The sequence below is a fragment of the Procambarus clarkii genome, chromosome 83 (assembly GCF_040958095.1).
Source record: "Procambarus clarkii isolate CNS0578487 chromosome 83, FALCON_Pclarkii_2.0, whole genome shotgun sequence".
NCBI classification, from domain to species: Eukaryota; Metazoa; Arthropoda; class Malacostraca; order Decapoda; family Cambaridae; genus Procambarus; species Procambarus clarkii.
In genome coordinates this window covers 5589150-5608212 of record NC_091232.1, presented here as the reverse complement: position 1 = coordinate 5608212, position 19063 = coordinate 5589150, and the positions used below count along the sequence as shown (strand labels likewise).

The 19063-nt window shown below is 47.1% G+C and overlaps 1 protein-coding gene across 1 annotated transcript; it reads right to left on the bottom strand.

Annotated features, from left to right (window-relative positions):
- Positions 1–5663: 5663 nt before the first annotated feature.
- On the bottom strand, positions 5664–17301 carry LOC138358347 (uncharacterized). The gene is made up of 3 exons (XM_069316182.1): positions 17125–17301; positions 15414–15907; positions 5664–5805 (listed from the first exon to the last, which is right to left on the bottom strand). Exons 1-3 carry the CDS (start codon positions 17299–17301, stop codon positions 5664–5666), a joined length of 813 nt encoding a protein of 270 aa, XP_069172283.1.
- Positions 17302–19063: the final 1762 nt, after the last annotated feature.

The window sequence follows — 19063 nt, the reverse complement described above, 5'->3', positions numbered from 1 at the left end:
CATTCTCAAGTCGATTGTCGATTGACAATCGACTTGAGAATGGTCCAGGACGGACCGAAACGTCGTCGTCCCTTCACCTTCTAGTGTGTGGTCTGGTCAACAATCAATATGAAGGAGCTTTTGAAGTGCGTAAACGATGGTCAACTTCAGTGCCGGGTGTGTGGCGCCTTGAAGGTCGTTGCTCCTGTGATGGGTCTACAGGGAACGGAGACGGAGTTATCAAGGGTAAGCGCCAAGCCATTACGACTATATAGCACTAGGAAGGGGTCAGGGTGAGGATTTGGGATGGGACGGAGGGGAACGAATGGTGCCCAACCACTTGGATGGTCGGGGATTGAACGCCGACCTGCATGAAGCTAGACTGTCGCTCTTCCGTCCAGGCCAAGTGGTTGGGTCTGCAAGGTAGATTCAAAACGTATTCCTGTTGTCTTTGCTAGCACCATTTGGTCCGGGAGACATCTCCCGTCACGCAGGGTGCAGTTGCGCCTCCACAGATCTCCAGTATCAGCTCTTGATACTGGTAATGGCTCAAAAGGGCCACCACTTACGGGCTATTCATGCCCGTGCCACCTCTTGGGTGCCTTAATCTTCATCAATCAATCAATCTTTGTGAGTAGGATAGTTGTGCGAGACTGCCTACTCCCTCCATCCTTGGAGCCTGAGAGAAAAGCGTTCGTCGTCCACTAATTGTTGAATGAAACAAGATTTTGTTACCGCCTTCAAATACAATGGCAAATTTATTTATTACATATGAATTCAGCACGTCAGAATGCATGATAAACATATCTCTTCATCTGAGAATGGGGACGACTTTTGGAAAGTTCTTGGCAAGTGACGTCAGTGTACTACCCCTGGTGTATGTTACCCTGGAGGACATTACCCTGGGGTGAACTACCCTGGGGGACTACCCTGGTGTACTTTATGCTGGGGTATACTACCTTTGGGTATACTCCACTGGTACACTCGTGCTCAACACCCTTGGTTCTGGCAGATTCAAAGCTGGGGTGTGTCGACCCCTGGTTCTGCCGGACTCAAAGCTGGGGTGTCGACCCCTGGTTCTAGTGGATTCAAAACTGGGGTGTCGACTCCTGGTTCTAGCGGACTTAAAGCTGCAGGGTGTCGACCCCTGGTTCTAGCGGACTCAGAAACTGGGATGTGTCGACCTCTTGTTCTAGCGGACTTAAAGCTGGGGGGTGTCGACCCCTGGTTCTGGCGGACTCAAAGCTGCAGGGTGTCGACCTCTGGTTCTGGCGGACTCAAAGCTGCAGGGTGTCGACCCCTGGTTCTAGCGGACTCAAAGCTGCAAGGTGTCGACCCCTGGTTCTGGCGGACTCAAACCTGCAGGGTGTCGACCTCTGGTTCTGGCGGACGCAAAGCTGGGGTGTGTCGACCCCTGGTTCTGCCGGACTCAAAGCTGCAGGGTGTCGACCCCTGGTTCTGGCGGACTCAAAGCTGCAGGGTGTCGACCCCTGGTTCTAGCGGACTCAAAGCTGCAGGGTGTCGACCCCTGGTTCTGGCGGACTCAAACCTGCAGGGTGTCGACCTCTGGTTCTGGCGGACGCAAAGCTGGGGTGTGTCGACCCCTGGTTCTGCCGGACTCAAAGCTGCAGGGTGTCGACCCCTGGTTCTGGCGGACTCAAAGCTGCAGGGTGTCGACCCCTGGTTCTGGCGGACTCAAAGCTGCAGGGTGTCGACCCCTGGTTCTAGCGGACTCAGAAACTGGGATGTGTCGACCTCTTGTTCTAGCGGACTTAAAGCTGGGGGGTGTCGACCCCTGGTTCTGGCGGACTCAAAGCTGCAGGGTGTCGACCTCTGGTTCTGGCGGACGCAAAGCTGCAGGGTGTCGACCCCTGGTTCTAGCGGACTCAGAAACTGGGATGTGTCGACCTCTTGTTCTAGCGGACTTAAAGCTGGGGGGTGTCGACCCCTGGTTCTGGCGGACTCAAAGCTGCAGGGTGTCGACCCCTGGTTCTGGCGGACTCCGGTGTTTGATGGCGTCCCTAGAGTCTGGCAGACTCATAATATCCCGACTTAACTCCACCGAACGTTTTTACAGCAAGAGTTTTGCTAAAAGTTTTTTTCCCTTCACTCTTAATTTCTCGAGGGAGTGTGAACGGGGAAATACTTCGCCAAGTAGAGTAATTAGAGGCTCATTATGAGGGTCCTTACCACTCCCTAACGACATATAAATAACCCAGATTTACCCCCCAAAATTAGCCAGGTAAAACTGGAATTGAAAATGGGTGTTGATATTCTGTTCTATAATAATATTTGATGAATAGTTTGTTTCGATGTTAGAGGCCATAATGGGACTTAAAAGTGTATTAGATTCAGAGGTTATAAGACGCCCGTTGCTTAGCACCGTATATCAGAGGTAAGTTGTTCTGCTGGTCAACAATCAGTCGCTGGGAGCCACTCAGACCGTCGCTGGGAGCCACTCAGACGGTCGCTGAATAATAGAAGAGGCCCCGGCTCCGTATTTTACATTTACTCAATGTAAAACATGTTTGTTCACCGTATTTTTACATGTACTCAATGTCCTCTTTTTTTCAAAAGCAATGATAATAATAATTTGTACTAAGCCTGGTACTCTAAGACCACATACTGCATGACTGATTCGCGTACTGATTGCTTAGGGGAGATTGTGTGCGTCTGATGGGCAGATTGTGAGCGCCTGAAGGGTAGATTGTGAGCGACTGATGGGTAGATTGTGAGACGTCTGAAGGGTAGATTGTGAGTGTCTGAAGGGTAGATTGTGAGCGTCTGAAGGGTTGATTGTGAGCGTCTGAAGGGTTGATTGTCAGACGTCTGAAGGGATGATTGTGAGCGTCTGAAGGGTAGATTGTGAGCGTCTGAAGGGTTGATTGTGAGACGTCTGAAGGGTAGATTGTGAGACGTCTGAAGGGTAGATTGTGAGCGTCTGAAGGGTAGATTGTGAGCTTCTGAAGGGTAGATTGTGAGCGCCTGAAGGGTAGATTGTGAGACGTCTGAAGGGTAGATTGTGAGCGTCTAAATGGTAGACTGTGAGCGTCTGAAGGGTAGATTGTGAGACGTCTGAAGGGTAGATTGTGAGACGTCTGAAGGGTAGATTGTGAGCGTCTGAAGGGTAGATTGTGAGCGTCTGAAGGGATGATTGTGAGCGTCTGAAGTAACGCACATCCCTCGGGCCATATATCGTTTTCCGTAACTCAGCATGACAGCCTCACCTGTTCGATCAATGTCCAGTGGCGCCAGTGTGGCTTTGTGTCCAGTGGCGCCAGTGTGGCTTTGTGTCCAGCGGCGCCAGTGTGGCTTTGTGCCCAGCGGCGCCAGTGTGGCTTTGTGTCCAGCGGCGCCAGTGTGGCTTTGTGTCCAGCGGCGCCAGTGTGGCTTTGTGTCCAGTGGCGCCAGTGTGGCTTTGTGTCCAGCGGCGCCAGTGTGGCTTTGTGTCCAGTGGCGCCAGTGTGGCTTTGTGTCCAGCGGCGCCAGTGTGGCTTTGTGTCCAGCGGCGCCAGGGTCTTCAAAAACCTTACACTCGCTATGGTTAAACTCCAGGAGCCATTTGTTTGCCCATTCCCACACTTTTTCACTTTTCCCCAAACTTCAATAACCTTCCTGTCTCTTTCCCACACAATTCCGCTCCCTTCCACCCATACCCACTCCCTCCCTCCTGCACACCTGCCCTCCCTCCCTCCCTCCCTCCTGCACACCTGCCATCCGTCCTTCCCTCCTGCACACCTGCCCTCCCTCCCTCCCTCCCTCCCTCCCTCCCTCCCTCCTGCACACCTGCGCTCCCTGCCATGTTGACATCTGCAACACGGGCGCTGCTACACACCTGCAGGTACACAATATTTGTCACGCCCGGGCTCCCTCTCACACAATATCTCACACTACGGCGTCATAAGGAGGCGCTGGAGCCGACTGCGACGGAACTATCACGATAAAGCAACAAGCCACTACGACTATATAGCACTGGGGAAGGGGTCAGAATATAAGGGTTTGGGATGGGGCGGTCGGGGGGAAAGGAATGGTGCCCAATTACTTGGACGGTTGGGGATTGAACGCCGACCTGCATGAGTTGCAACTCATGTAATGTGACTGAGGCAGAGGCGGGGAAAGTGGCAGCAGAGGAGCTAACACTTACTACGGGAGCTTGAGGTCTAACGAAGTAACACTTAATACGAGAGCTTGAGGTCTAACCAAGTAACACTTACTACGAGAGCGTGAGGTCTAACGAAGTAACACTTAATACGAGAGCTTGAGGTCTAACCAAGTAACACTTACTACGGGAGCTTGAGGTCTAACGAAGTAACACTTAATACGAGAGCTTGAGGTCTAACCAAGTAACACTTACTACGGGAGCGTGAGGTCTAGCGAACTTGCTAACTTGTGGCCGCCAAACACACAGCGAAACTACGACGTTGCTACAACGTTCGAACAAGATATAACACCTCCTAACAAGTTATAACACCCAATATAACAAGTTGTAACAATGTTCTAATACGTCAAAAACACGTTAAGCCAAGATGTAACAACTTTATTACAAGTTGTAACAAGCGGAAAATAGGGTCAGTTACGGTTTGTGTTTCCAGGATAGCGACTGGCATTATTTGATTATGCCACATATGGGCATCCGCCTTACATCAAATTCTGACGTGTTCGGGACAGTCTCTGATAACGGAACAATCAGAAATTTTGCTTTCCAAGGGGGATCTTCCTGCGAGGCGTCGTCTCCCAAACCACGTTAGGGAACTTCAAGCACCAAGAAGAAAAAGTTGAGAAACCCCCAAATAAAAAAAAGACCAATAATTGACTTACAGGAATGGAACGAGCGTTCTTTCCTAGTTGCAAACCTGGATTGCATATGACAGCCGCATTAAAACTTATAGCAAAACCCATTCACGAGTGACTGGCTTAGAAACTGGAGGAGAAACACAAGAGGTAAATACTTATCTATATCAAAATTATGATATCAATTTGTTTTTTTTCTCGCTGATGAAATGGTAGTGTTACGTATGTCTTATAGAGAACGTGGGATTATATATCAGGGGATCATTGCCTAACTGATATTTTTAATTTTTATTGTTTTCAATATTAAAGTAATTTGTGTATTCTAAGCAGAATGGAATACAATAGTATTGTATTTTGTAGTGTACTATTGTTAATATAAACAGGGATATATGACCGCATATTCTGTATTGATATGGAATGTGGACATTTTAGAAGTCCGGTACAGCTTAAGTTGACACTTTAGGGATCCGGTGCAGCTTGAGTTGACACTTTAGGGATCCGGTACAGCTTGAGTTGACACTTTAGGGATCTGGTACAGCTTGAGTTGACACTTTAGGGATCTGGTACAGCTTGAGTTGACACTTTAGGGATCTGGTACAGCTTGAGTTGACACTTTAAGGGTCCGCTGCAGCTTGAGTTGACACTTTAGGGGTCCGGTACAGCTTGAGTTGACACTTCAGGGGTCCGCTGCAACTTGAGTTGACACTTTAGGGGTCCGGTACAGCTTGAGTTGACACTTTAGGGGTCCGCTGCAGCTTGAGTTGACACTTTAGGGGTCCGCTGCAGCTTGAGTTGACACTTCAGGAGTCCGCTGCAGCTTGAGTTGACACTTTAGGGGTCCGCTGCAGCTTGAGTTGACACTTTAGGGGTCCGCTGCAGCTTGAGTTGACACTTTAGGGGTCCGCTGCAGCTTGAGTTGACACTTTAGGGGTCCGCTGCAGCTTGAGTTGACACTTTAGGGGGTCAGGTACAGCTTGAGTTGACACTTCAGGGGTCCGCTGCAGCTTGAGTTGACACTTTAGGGGTCCGCTGCAGCTTGAGTTGACACTTTAGGGGGTCAGGTACAGCTTGAGTTGACACTTCAGGGGTCCGCTGCAGCTTGAGTTGACACTTTAGGGGTCGTCCGGAGAGTCAACTCTGGACAAGTGAAGTCCACAGTTGTAGTGTTACAACTGTGTTACCAACTGACACCGTTGTCACACGTGTGAATTAGAACTCTACTATTTGTGTTTCTTCAGAACTGTTCTGGTCTGGAGTACCGTCACTGTCTTGGTGTATCTTGGGAACTCCTGTGTCTCGCTACTTGCCCCGCTCCTGTGCCAGGTATAAGTTACGGGCTGGCCATAGCCCGTGCTACTTGCCCCGCTCCTGTGCCAGGTAAGTTACGGGCTGGCCATAGCCCGTGCTACTTGCCCCGCTCCTGTGCCAGGTATAAGTTACGGGCTCGCCATAGCCCGTGCTACTTGGAACTTGTTCCGAGCAGCTGAATCTATACCAACAACAACAACAACATGCTGTGTCTTTATTACGGATATGTATGCAGTTAGGTATTTGAGTTCGTTAGTCAATACTTTAATTTATTGTATTAATTTTTTGTTATTTATATATACAAGAGTTTCTTCATACTTGTAAAGACACTAGCACGCATAGCGTATCTTAAGATGTCATCTTGAGATGATTTCGGGGCTTAGCATCCCCGCGGCCCGGTCCTCGACCAGGCCTCCTATTTGTTACACCCCCCCGGGAAGCAGCCTGTAGCAGCTGTCTAACTCCCAGGTACCTATTTACTGCTAGGTAACAGGGGCATCAAGGTGAAAGAAACATTTTGCTCATTTGTCTCCACCTCCACCGGGGATTGAACACGGAACCTCAGGATTACGAATCCGAAGCGCTGTCCACCCAGCTGTCAGGCGCCCTTAATCCTTAATCTTAATTTCTTAAGATCAAGATCAGGTCCGTAATCTTAATTTTCCCTGGAATATACGACTCGCCAAATCGTTTAACAACCAGGTGGCCATTCACTGCTGGGTGAACAGAGGCTACAGTGAAGGATTTGCGCCTAGTCAATCCTCCCCGGCCAGGATATGAACCCAGGCCAAATCGCTCGCGAAGCGAGGGTGGAGTGTATTACCACTGCGCCACGGGGACTGCTAAAATACGTTAGCTATATCTAATTCATGTGTTTTATCTGATAGTCGGGAAGTCCAAATGGTCATTAATTTGCCAATTACAAAGTCAACAAATTAATCATTCTGGCATTCGGTCGGCCGGTTAGGAGGTCAGGTCATCCGGTTAGGAGGTCAGGTCAGGTCGGCCGGTTAGGAGATCAGATCATCCGGTTAGGATGTCAGGTCGTCCGGTTAGGAGATCAGGTCGTCCGGTTAGGAGGTTAGGTAGCCCACTTAGGAGGTCAGATCGCCCGGTTAGGAGGTCAGGTAGCCCACTTAGGAGGTCAGATCGTCCGGTTAGGAGGTCAGGTCGTCCGGTTAGGAGATCAAGTCATCCGGTTAGGAGATCAGGTCGTCCGGTTAGGAGGTTAGGTAGCCCACTTAGGAGGTCAGATCGCCCGGTTAGGAGGTCAGGTAGCCCACTTAGGAGGTCAGATCGTCCGGTTAGGAGGTCAGGTCGTCCGGTTAGGAGATCAAGTCATCCGGTTAGGAGGTCAGGTCGTCCGGTTAGGAGATCAAGTCATCCGGTTAGGAGGTCAGATCGTCCGGTTAGGAGGTCAGGTCGTCCGGTTAGGAGATCAAGTCATCCGGTTAGGAGGTCAGGTCGTCCGGTTAGGAGATCAAGTCATCCGGTTAGGAGGTCAGATCGTCCGGTTAGGAGGTCAGGTCGTCCGGTTAGGAGATCAAGTCATCCGGTTAGGAGGTCAGGTCGTCCGGTCAGCCTCTGATATCGACAGAATATCACCAGGCGAGAATAACATAGGCTAGACATTAGATAGAGACCTCAGGGGTCACTCTCGCCCTGTGAACACCCAGTTCTACAACACCCGGGGCATGAACACTAACGGTGAACACAAGCTGGCAGCATCACGCACCTACGAACGAAATATATTTCATAATTACACCCAAAAATCACAATAGCGTGAGGGAGGCAGCGTCTGGGATCCTCTCAGACGCAGGTTCGAACCCTCGTCACGGCCCTTGTGGATTTGTTCATATGTTTCATAATAATAAGAGAATTCCAGATGTAACTTTGAGGATCTGATGTCATTGGGAAAGATTGTTGTTAATGTTATTGCCTCTTAAAACGATGTCAAGACATCCACTTGGGAAGTTAATAGTTAATCTCCTTTAATCCTCCTTTAATTAATTAATAGTTAATCTCCGTTAATCTCCATCAACAGTTAGGGAGAGATTTACAGCCGTTTGCTTGTTCCAATCACCAATATGTTTTATGTCTCCTGCTTCGTGTTTATCTTGTTTTTTTGACAGTTTCTTTATCTTTTGCTATATATATATATATTTTCTACGATGAATGTGGCGATTAATGTACAATGCTAACTAGTAATATATACATTTTATTCTGTCATACTTCGAGTTACATATTTATCTGTTACACGACATATAGTGTTTATATAGTGACATAGTGTTTACATAGTGACATATAGTGTTTATATAGTGTTTATATAGTGACATACAGTGTTTATATAGTGTTTATATAGTGACATATAGTGTTTATATAGTGACATAGTGTTTATATAGTGACATATAGTGTTTATATAGTGACATATAGTGTCTCAATAACCACACATAGTGGTTATTGAGCACTTCAGCCAGAGAAGAGGATTGAAGTCCTTCTGTAATGGCAGAATACAAAGGTATCAAACATAAATGAAGAAACGTAAGAAATATTGAGAAGATTCGTGTTAGAATCATTAATCTTACCCTTTCGGTCATATTCAACAACATGTGTTTACAAGAAAAGACTGCTACCAAAGTATACTAATATATATATATTGGATATATTATGTGTGTACCCTCTACCTCATAGAAGAGAATATACGGCACGCCGGGAACCTTCTATATTTCCCCATTGGGGTTTTTGTTTATTCTATATGAAGCTTTATTACAAAATTGGACACACACACACACACACACACACACACACACACACACATGTATCCAATCTTGGGTAATAAAACTCCCATTAAAAGGGGTCGGTTCGTATAGTGACCCCCATTAAATAGGTGAGTAATGATGGCTGTCAGAGTCCCTAAAAATTCATTATATCAAGTTACCTCGGAATATATATATATATATATATATATATATATATATATATATATATATATATATATATATATATATATATATATATATATATATATATATATATATAACCAGAGTTATAGTGTGCACTTGCACACTAGTGCAAGGACTGTCATAGATCGGTCTGGGTCGGTCTTATTTGAAAGGGAATCGACCCTCAAACCGTAACAGAGTCGACTTGGGCTCCCAGCACTTAAATGTAAGAACCCTAAGGAAGGGGGGGGTCGAACCTGGGACTGCCGGGGACCCCAGCTCATGTATTCACTCAACCACCGACTCCACAAAAGCATTTGAACTAGAAAACCTCTCCAGAATTCTCCCAAGCATCACCAGGCTTCACACTTCCTGACCAGTTTCATGTAGTTTCCCCCCGATCTCCCGTGGTACTGAAATGATGTGATTTTGTTGCTCAAACGCTCCTACGTTTTTTAATTTTTAATTGCACAATGTTGTAAGATCAACTATTACATTGAGCACTGAGGAGACTGGACTCAGCATTGCTGGAGGTGTACTCACCTAGTTGTGTTTGCGAGGGTTGAGCTCTGGCTCTTTGGTCCCGCCTCTCAACCGTCAATCAACAGGAGTACAGGTTCCTGAGCCTACTGGGCTCTGTCATATCTGAAGGGGTGAAGAGACAGGAGGGGTGCTATAACAACGAGCGGGAGATTAACAAGTTAGAGTTGATAGTTGAGAATTAGTGACACTGGAGATCCCCGGATGGAAGCAGGAGACAGAAATAAATGATGACTGACTGTAAATATATATAGCTCTTGAAATAGCACTTTGTAACTAGCTGACATTGTAACTATAAGGTGTGGAAGGATAGATGAAATTGTTTATGTAATAATCTAAGATGAGGTCTGATAAAGACCGTTTGTGCCCTCTGTAATGCTTTTGCGCTACCGCTCACAGGATGAGTATGGGGTGCACAATAAACTAGCCGCCTTCGGCGGCAACAATCAAATCAAAGACAGAAATAAGTCAACTCTGAAAGGTGTCAGGAAGAACTTTAGCGTAAAACTGTCCAACACATCAAGGGGTTGTTACAGGAGATTGTACAGGTAAATTCTTTGAATAGATTTCAAAGAAAAAATATTACAAAAAAGGGTCATTGGAATGAGTGACCAATGGCTGGAAAGGCGGAGACTCCCTAAGAAGCTAACGCTCGACCAAACCAGGACATGTAGGGATGTACTCCAAGATGAGTCCACACACATTGAATGCATTAGGCAGTGATGTGGTGGAGGCTGACTCCATACACACCTTCAAGTGTAGATATGATAGAACCCAGTAGGCTCAGGAACCTGTACACCAGTTGACTGACAGTTGAGAAGCGGGGTCAAAGAACTAGAGCTCAACCCCCGCAAGCACAATTAGGTAAATTAGGTAAGTACTCAACTATTTCGACAAAACATCGACGTCACAGTCGGAACCGGTGGCCCCCATGGCTCCTGACGTGACACGACCACACGACAATCTTGCCTGTACCGAAGCCGTAAAAATAAACAAATTATGCCTCGTTGTCGTGATTCCATCTGGGATTGACATGTCAGAGGCGGCTCCATGCTCGCCTTCCCCCCTCCTGCATGCAAATGATCCCCACAAGAGACCCCATCTTATTGTAACCCGACTCCCGCTGCTCGGACCAGTCATTAGCACGCACACGGAGAAGGGGCGGTGAGATAAGGAGGAGGATAAGAAGGAAAAAAGGAGAAAAAAGCGAACAGTCTTTCATATCACTCTTACATATTCCTTTTTACCATATAACATCAATCTTTTAATTCTTCTTGCTAACAGTAATATAAGGGTTGAAAAAAATAGATATAGAAAATAATAGGGTTGTATAGAAATGAAGGGTTGAGCCCTTGTTATTGTGTTTACGAATGGACGAATGGAACACAGAAATATCCAAGTATATCACACACTAATTTGTCAACTTAGTTTACGAACTTTGAGATGTTTGATGGATGAATGAGGGAAGGGGGGGGGGGGCAACGGGGTCTGATGGGGTCAATTGTGGTGGGGGGGGGGAAGAGTTTACTGATGATACGGAGAAAGAGTTCTCTGATGAATAGTGAGTATGGTGATGAGGTATTCAGGTGCGGGAAGTGTGGTGTAATGAGGAGAGATTAACAGGGAATAACTGTTAACTGTTGTAACTGCTTAACAGTTACAACTTGTGATGGGTGTTACTCAAAAGATCACAGAGAACACACACTCACACTCACACAATCACACACACACACACACACACACACACACACACACACACACACACACACACACACACACACACACACACACACACACACACACACACACACACACACCTTTTAAACTTCCTAACTGTATACCCATTCACATTCTCCCATTCTGACCCAGCCATGGGTCAGTATACATGTATCCAGTATACCCGGGGTATACTGGATACATACCCCCCAGAGTAACCTACCCATTTGCTCCCCCGGACGCGCCCTCTTATACACCACGGACAGAGCGCTCCACCTTGCCCTTAAATCAGCCACTGGAAGCATGCTTGTCGATGCCAGGCAGCGGCGGGTGTAAGCAAGGGATCGTAACTCAGAAGGGGGTGTCCGGACGCCGTATATCACGAGGCCTTAAGTCCGGTATTCCCGCAGCTCATCAATAAACATCACACATCAAACTCTCTGGGGGAAAAAAAGCAAAAGCCGGCCCTCAGGAGAGACAGAAACGAAAAGATAAAAATATATAAATTCTTTATATGTATAAACACGAAAATAGATAAATTATGAAGTAAAATTATTGAGGAATAAATAAATTTGAACACGGGCCACAAATTAGATTAATTAGATATTATTTGGTATATTATTTAGATATTATTATTAATTAGATAGTGTTTAGATAGTACGTTACCAGCATGTACTTATTGTACATGGTGGTCCCCAACGTACGAATTACAGAGTACTATGACCAGTAGCGGCTGACAACAATGCCTGGTGCCACACCCAGAGGAATGCCTGGTGCCACACCCAGAGGAATGCCTGGTGCCATACCCAGAGAAATGCCTGGTGCCACTCCAGAGAAATGCCTGGTGCCACACCCAGATGAACCCCTACAACCACACCTAGATGAACCCCTACAACCACACCCAGATGAACCCCTACACCTACCCCCAGATGAACCCCTACAACCACACCCAGATGAACCCCTACAACTACACCCAGATGAACCCCTACAACCACACCCAGATAAACCCCCTACAGCTCTGATACTCAAACCCACAGCAAACCCACAGCAACAAGCCATTAATACAAGCACCCATATCACCCAACTCAACGTCCTCAGCACTCCCCCCCCCCTACAACAATACCTCTGCAACACTCAGAGCAACACACACATTACCACCCCTCCCCATTGCAAGCACTTCACCCATTTCTCTACCATAAATCACGGTGCTTCTAGCGTAAACTGTTGCCAAAACGAGGAAGTATTTTTTTGCTCACTTCACGAATATATTTATATATGTTGCTGTATTTTACCTTCCAAATCCACCCTTTCCTTCTCCAAAATTCCGCATTTGATTGTTGTTTACCCCTTTACCCTAATGCTCTGGCGCCGGAGGATTACCCTAATGCTCTGGCGCCGGAGGATTACCCTAATGCTCTGGCGCCGGAGGATTAGGTGATATTTCTAGTTTATGAACGGACGTCTGTGAATAACTGGTTATTGCCATAGATTTATGAATGAGGCAGCATTAGCAGCAACAGCTCTGGCCCACATGTGAATGAACCCAGAGCCTGGTAATGCTGTTACTATCTTACATCTGAAGTGGCATTTGTAGTAGTTGTTTTAATTGATAGTTGAATGGATCAGTGAGAGATGTTGTTGTTATAGATTCAGCTACTCGGAACAAGTTCCAAGTAGCACGGGCTATGGTGAGCCCGTAACTTACCAGGCACAGAATCGGGGCCAGTAGCACGGGCTATGGTGAGCCTGTGGTGGACTTACCTGGCACAGGAGCGGTGCTGAAAAGTCGCAGTGAGAGAGAAAATGGCGTTAATTCGGTGGTATGCTCGTTTAAGGGGTATATTACACCGTACGGAAAAAAGAAATCTGTGCGGTACAGGACTATGTATTGATAGTGTTTTATTGTGTGGCATAGACTGACTAACCCTTTTTCCTTATTTTTAAATGTAAAATTATTCATTGTGGGATCTTCGACAACTTTATCTATTAGACAATTCAATTTATTTTCGATTCTTACGTTGAAGGATCTAAATCTCAATTTTATTTTTTCTATAGCTCATTTAATTCCCTTTGAAATAGTGTTTCTCAGTTCGAACATTCTTTTTTGTCTGCTGTTTTTCCGTTTCTCATGGTATCTTAGATGTCTTTATCATGTTCCTTCATTATTCCTTATTTTCCCCAGTATAGCGGGGTCAAGTTAGGATGCTGTTGATGGTATGTGTTGCTGAGGTTGTTACTTTGTTTGACTGGAGTTACTTCTTGTGGTTCCGTTTATCCGTTGTTTGACTGGGGTTCCGTTTGAGGGGTTCCGTTTATCCGTTGACTTGAGTTACGTTTGAGGGGTTCCGTTTATCCGTTGACTTGAGTTACGTTTGAGGGGTTCCGTTTATCCGTTGACTTGAGTTACGTTTGAGGGTTCCGTTTATCCGTTGACTTGAGTTACGTTTGAGGGTTCCGTTTATCCGTTGGTATTTCTCCTTTCCATTCATTATTGACTGTTTCACTTCCTATCCCCACACTCACGACCCTATCCACCCACACCCAAGACCTCTCCCATAACCCACACACACACACACAGGACCTCTCCTCCAACACACACACACACACAGGACCTCTCCCCCAACACACACACACACACAGGACCTCTCCTCCAACACACACACACACACAGGACCTCTCCTCCAACACACACACACACACAGGACCTCTCTTCCAACACACACACACACACAGGACCTCTCCTCCAACACACACACACACGCAGGACCTCTCCTCCAACCCACACACACACACAGGACTTCTCCTCCAACACACACACACACACAGGACCTCTCCTCCAACACACACACACACACAGGACCTCTCTTCCAACACACACACACACGCAGGACCTCTCCTCCAACCCACACACACACACAGGACCTCTCCTCCAACACACACACACACACAGGACCTCTCCTCCAACCCACACACACACACAGGACCTCTCCTCCAACACACACACACACACAGGACCTCTCTTCCAACACACACACACACGCAGGACCTCTCCTCCAACCCACACACACACACAGGACTTCTCCTCCAACACACACACACACACAGGACCTCTCCCCCAACACACACACACACACAGGACCTCTCCTCCAACCCACACACACACACAGGACGTCTCCCCCAACACACACACACAGGACCTCTCTCCCAACACACACACACACACAGGACCTCTCCTCCAACCCACACACACACACAAGACCTCTCCCCCAACACACACACACACACAGGACCTCTCCTCCAACACACACACACACACAGGACCTCTTCCCCAACCCACACACACAGGACCTCTCCCCCAACACACACACACACACAGGACCTCTCCCCCAACACACACACACAGGACCTCTCCCCCAACACACACACACACACAGGACCTCTCTCCCAATACACACACACACACACAGGACCTCTCCCCCAACACAAACACACACAGGACCTCTCCCCCAATACACACACACACACAGGACCTCTCCTCCAACACACACACACACACAGGACCTCTCCTCCAACACACACACACACACAGGACCTCTCCCCCAACACACACACACACAGGACCTCTCCCCCAACACACACACACACAGGACCTCTCCCCCAACACACACACACACAGGACCTCTCCCCCAACACACACACACACAGGACCTCTCCCCCAACACACACACACACAGGACCTCTCCTCCAACACACACACACACACAGGACCTCTCCTCCAACACACACACACACACAGGACCTCTCCCCCAACACACACACACACAGGACCTCTCCCCCAACACACACACACACAGGACCTCTCCCCCAACACACACACACACAGGACCTCTCCCCCAACACACACACACACACAGGACCTCTCCCCAACACACACACACACACACACAGGACCTCTCCCCAACACACACACACACACACACAGGACCTCTCCCCAACACACACACACACAGGACCTCTCCCCCAACACACACACACACAGGACCTCTCCCCCAACACACACACACACAGGACCTCTCTTTCTCTACGCGATTTACACGGAAATCTTCATTACGCCCCAAAAATTTGCAACATTTATACCAGTATTCGTTAGTAATTTCTTTTATCTTCTGCCAGTGCGTGTAGTGGCATTTGTTGCCATGTGAGGAGTTGCCCTTTGTTATCTTCAATTTGCCATGTGAAGCTTTGCCCTTTGTTATCTTCAAGTTGCCATGTGAAGCTTTGCCCTTTGTTATCTTCAAGTTGCCATGTGAGGCTTTGCCATTTGTTATCTTCAAGTTGCCATGTGAGGCTTTGCCCTTTGTTATCTTCGAGTTGCCATGTGAGGCTTTGCCCTTTGTTATCTTCAAGTTGCCATGTGAGGCTTTGCCCTTTGTTATCTTCAAGTTGCCATGTGAGGCTTTGCCCTTTGTTATCTTCAAGTTGCCATGTGAGGCTTTGCCCTTTGTTATCTTCAAGTTGCCATGTGAGGCTTTGCCCTTTGTTATCTTCAAGTTGCCATGTGAGGTTTTGCCCTTTGTTATCTTCAAGTTGCCATGTGAGGCTTTGCCCTTTGTTATCTTCAAGTTGCCATGCTGGGCCAGTATTCATCAACCATCTTTCATTAATTATGTTTGTTTAGTTTTATTAAATAGTTTACGAGCTTCGAATCGTAACTTCACAACCCAAGGTTGTTAGTAAACAGCCTCGTAACGCTTCGGAACTCTTTAAGGTGTTGAATGAATGTAAACAATTGCACTAGGAAAGATGTACTGGTTTCGTCAATGTGTAAATGCTTGATGAATCCTGGTCCTAGTCAAAGGGCAATTTAATGGGCATTTATGATCTTGCCCATTAAATGGTCATAAATGGTAAATGACCATACCTTGAGGTTACCTTGAGGTGCTTTCCTCAAATGACCATAGTCATTTAAGATCCACATCGTTCCAGTCGTTGCAGTGAGTGGGACTGTTGCTCCTTCCGGAGGGCCGAGTCTATATAACAAATTCAAAGTCCATATATTATATATATTTTTTCGCTACGAAATGGGCGCATTAGCGGCGGAGCTCTGAAAATGGCAAAATAAAACTGTTTAGTGTACTAAAGTTGCCTCGATAAGAGTCGCCACATTAAAGTCGCCATGGCACCGGCATCAAGTTACCAAGACAAGATATTTCTGGCATCATTTATTTTTGTTTTTATAAAAGGAATTAATGAACGTACTATAGCTTCTTGTCGAGGCTTATAACGAAAGTTCACTACGGGCTCACCATAGCCCGTGCTACTTGGAACTTTTTGTTCCAAGTAGCTGAATCTAAAACAACAACAGCTTATAACCTGGAAATCTACTGAACACACACAGTCTCCAGTAGATTGACGGGTGAGAGGCGGGACCAAAGAGCCAAAGCTCAACCCCTGCAAGCACAACTAGGTGAGTACACACTGTGGTCCTGTTGTGGGTAATTGAAAGTATTTTTATAGTACAATTTACACATAACATATAAGTAGAGACAGATATATGCAGAAAGACAGGTAAAGAGACAGCTAAACAGAGAGACAGAATTGAGTGGTAGACAGACAGATACGCAGAGAAAACAGGCGAATTCATAGCTATGTTTTATATAGCGAAGTGTTCGGGATAAGGATGTTTTTAATCTCTGTTCTACAAGTTTGAGCAAAAGTGTTCAAATGATCATTATAAATCATTATCCATCCGCTGTGTCACTTAGGTAAACCCCTCTTGACAGGTTCTCCGTTAGGTGCCTTCGTAAGGAGCTCGTTGAAGGTCCTCGTTAGTCACAATGGTTCGTACCTTCATCTTCCCCTTGTTAGGCATCCCCGGCTCGGGAATCACTTCGGCAACACCCTCAAGGTTCTTATCAGTATCTCTACCATGTTCTTCGCTAGACACTTTCTTCAGCGTTTCCTTCCGGTGTCTCGTTATATCCCTCGTTATAGCTACCTTCGCCTGTACTTTCGTAAAGTTCATGAGCAGGCACCTCGTTAAACACCTTTCGGTAGGCACTTCGTTAAACACACCTCCGTCAGTTCTCTCATTTAATGCCGCTTTCAAAGATCCTGTTAGACCCGCCTATCCCGTCATTAAAGCCATCAGGCTTTCCTGTAGGTCTCGCCCTGACAGGCTTCACTGTCAGTAAGTGCCAGGCTTGCCTGTCGGTAAATCCGACAGGTCCTTCGTTAGTCACGCTCGTCACTACTTCAGTCTAGATCCCAGCTACACGTCCCCATCAGCGCCTCCAAGGCTCCCTTGAGTACTCCCTTGAGAGGGAGAGTACTCAAGGTTCTCTCAAGGGAGAGTACTTCCTTGAGTACCAAGGCTCTGTTAGTACCTTCACCAAGTATAGTCAACCAGGCACCTATGTGGCTACCTCTATCATAACCCACCATTAGGTAACACGAGTTCCTTTCGGATAATTAAGAGGCAGTACACCTCCAAGAAGCCAGCCTATACCACAATACCCTTCCCAACTGGAAAGAAAATGAGAAAGAGAAGAGTCAAAGGGAGACTAAATGAAAAAAAGTGTGTAAAAGAGAAGGTTCACTACTCTCAGCTCCGTTCTTGAGCGTCGACCATGCCAGCAACACCGTAAAGTTGACATCAGAGGGTATATATATGCTCACCAGAGACAGAGATCAGTGACAGTAATTGAGCGAGAGAAGACGGTCGCAATCTTGCTGGGACAGGGGTCGCGTACCTGCCTGTCTATCGTTGCCCAGGTAACACAATGTTGATTAAGTCTTAACTGGACCCAGAGGCTTGAGTCTTCCTTTCTCCAACTTTAGTGAATGAATACGGCAATGTATAATTTCTTAACGCTGTTAGATGATTGATGTGAGGGAAGAATAATGTGTGAGGGAGGAACGAGGAGGTGTAGGAGGCTGATAGCATCACGTCCAGGCCCATAAGATGAGCTGTCACCCGGGATAAACCAATTAGCGAAGGGGAATATCAGCTGTGGCACGCACCTTCTCCACCCATGTCCTCTAGCACGTAATGTGCGCGCGCGCGTGTGTGTGTGTGTGTGTGTGTGTGTGTGTGTGTGTGTGTGTGTGTGTGTGTATACTCACCTAGTTGTGCTTGCGGGGGTTGAGCTCTGGCTCTTTGGTCCCGCCTCTCAACCGTCAATCAACTGGTGTACAGATTCCTGAGCCTATTGGGCTCTATCATATCTACACTTGAAACTGTGTATGGAGTCAGCCTCCACCACATCACTTCCTAATGCACTCCATTTGTGTGTGTGTGTGTGTGTGTGTGTGTGTGTGTGTGTGTGTGTGTGTGTGTGTGTGTGTGTGTGAGTGTGTGTGTGTATTTACTCACTGTGTTTGCAGCTATTAGCTCTTGGACTGCGCTTTTCTTACCAATTAATTTTCCTCTATTATATCTCCTACATATATTTCTCTCTAACACACACACACACACATATCTCCATGAAGCAGCCCGTGGCAGCTGTCTAACTCCCAGGTACCTATTTACTGCTAGGTAACAGGAGCATCAGGGCGAAAGAAATTCTGCCCATTTTGTTTCTGCTATCGCCGGGGATCGCACCTGGACCCTAGGATTACGAATCCAGATCGCTGTCCACTCGACTATCAGGCCCACCCCCCCCTCGTATCCCAGCCTGTCCTCGTATCCCAGCCTGCCCTCGTATCCCAGCCTGTCCCAGTATCCCAGCCTGCCCTCGTATCCCAGCCTGTCCCAGTATCCCAGCCTGTCCTTGTATCCCAGCCTG

Excerpts from the sequence above, each read along its gene's own strand:
- LOC138358347 (XM_069316182.1), bottom strand. The coding sequence starts at position 17,301 with ATGAACTTTACGAAAGTACAGGCGAAGGTAGCTATAACGAGGGATATA. Across the intron at positions 15,908-17,124 it reads CTAACAAGGGGAAGATGAAG|CATGGCAACTTGAAGATAAC; the intron begins GTACGAACCATT and ends ATACTGGCCCAG. Across the intron at positions 5,806-15,413 it reads GAAATTACTAACGAATACTG|CTGCAGCGGACCCCTAAAGT; the intron begins GTATAAATGTTG and ends TGTCAACTCAAG.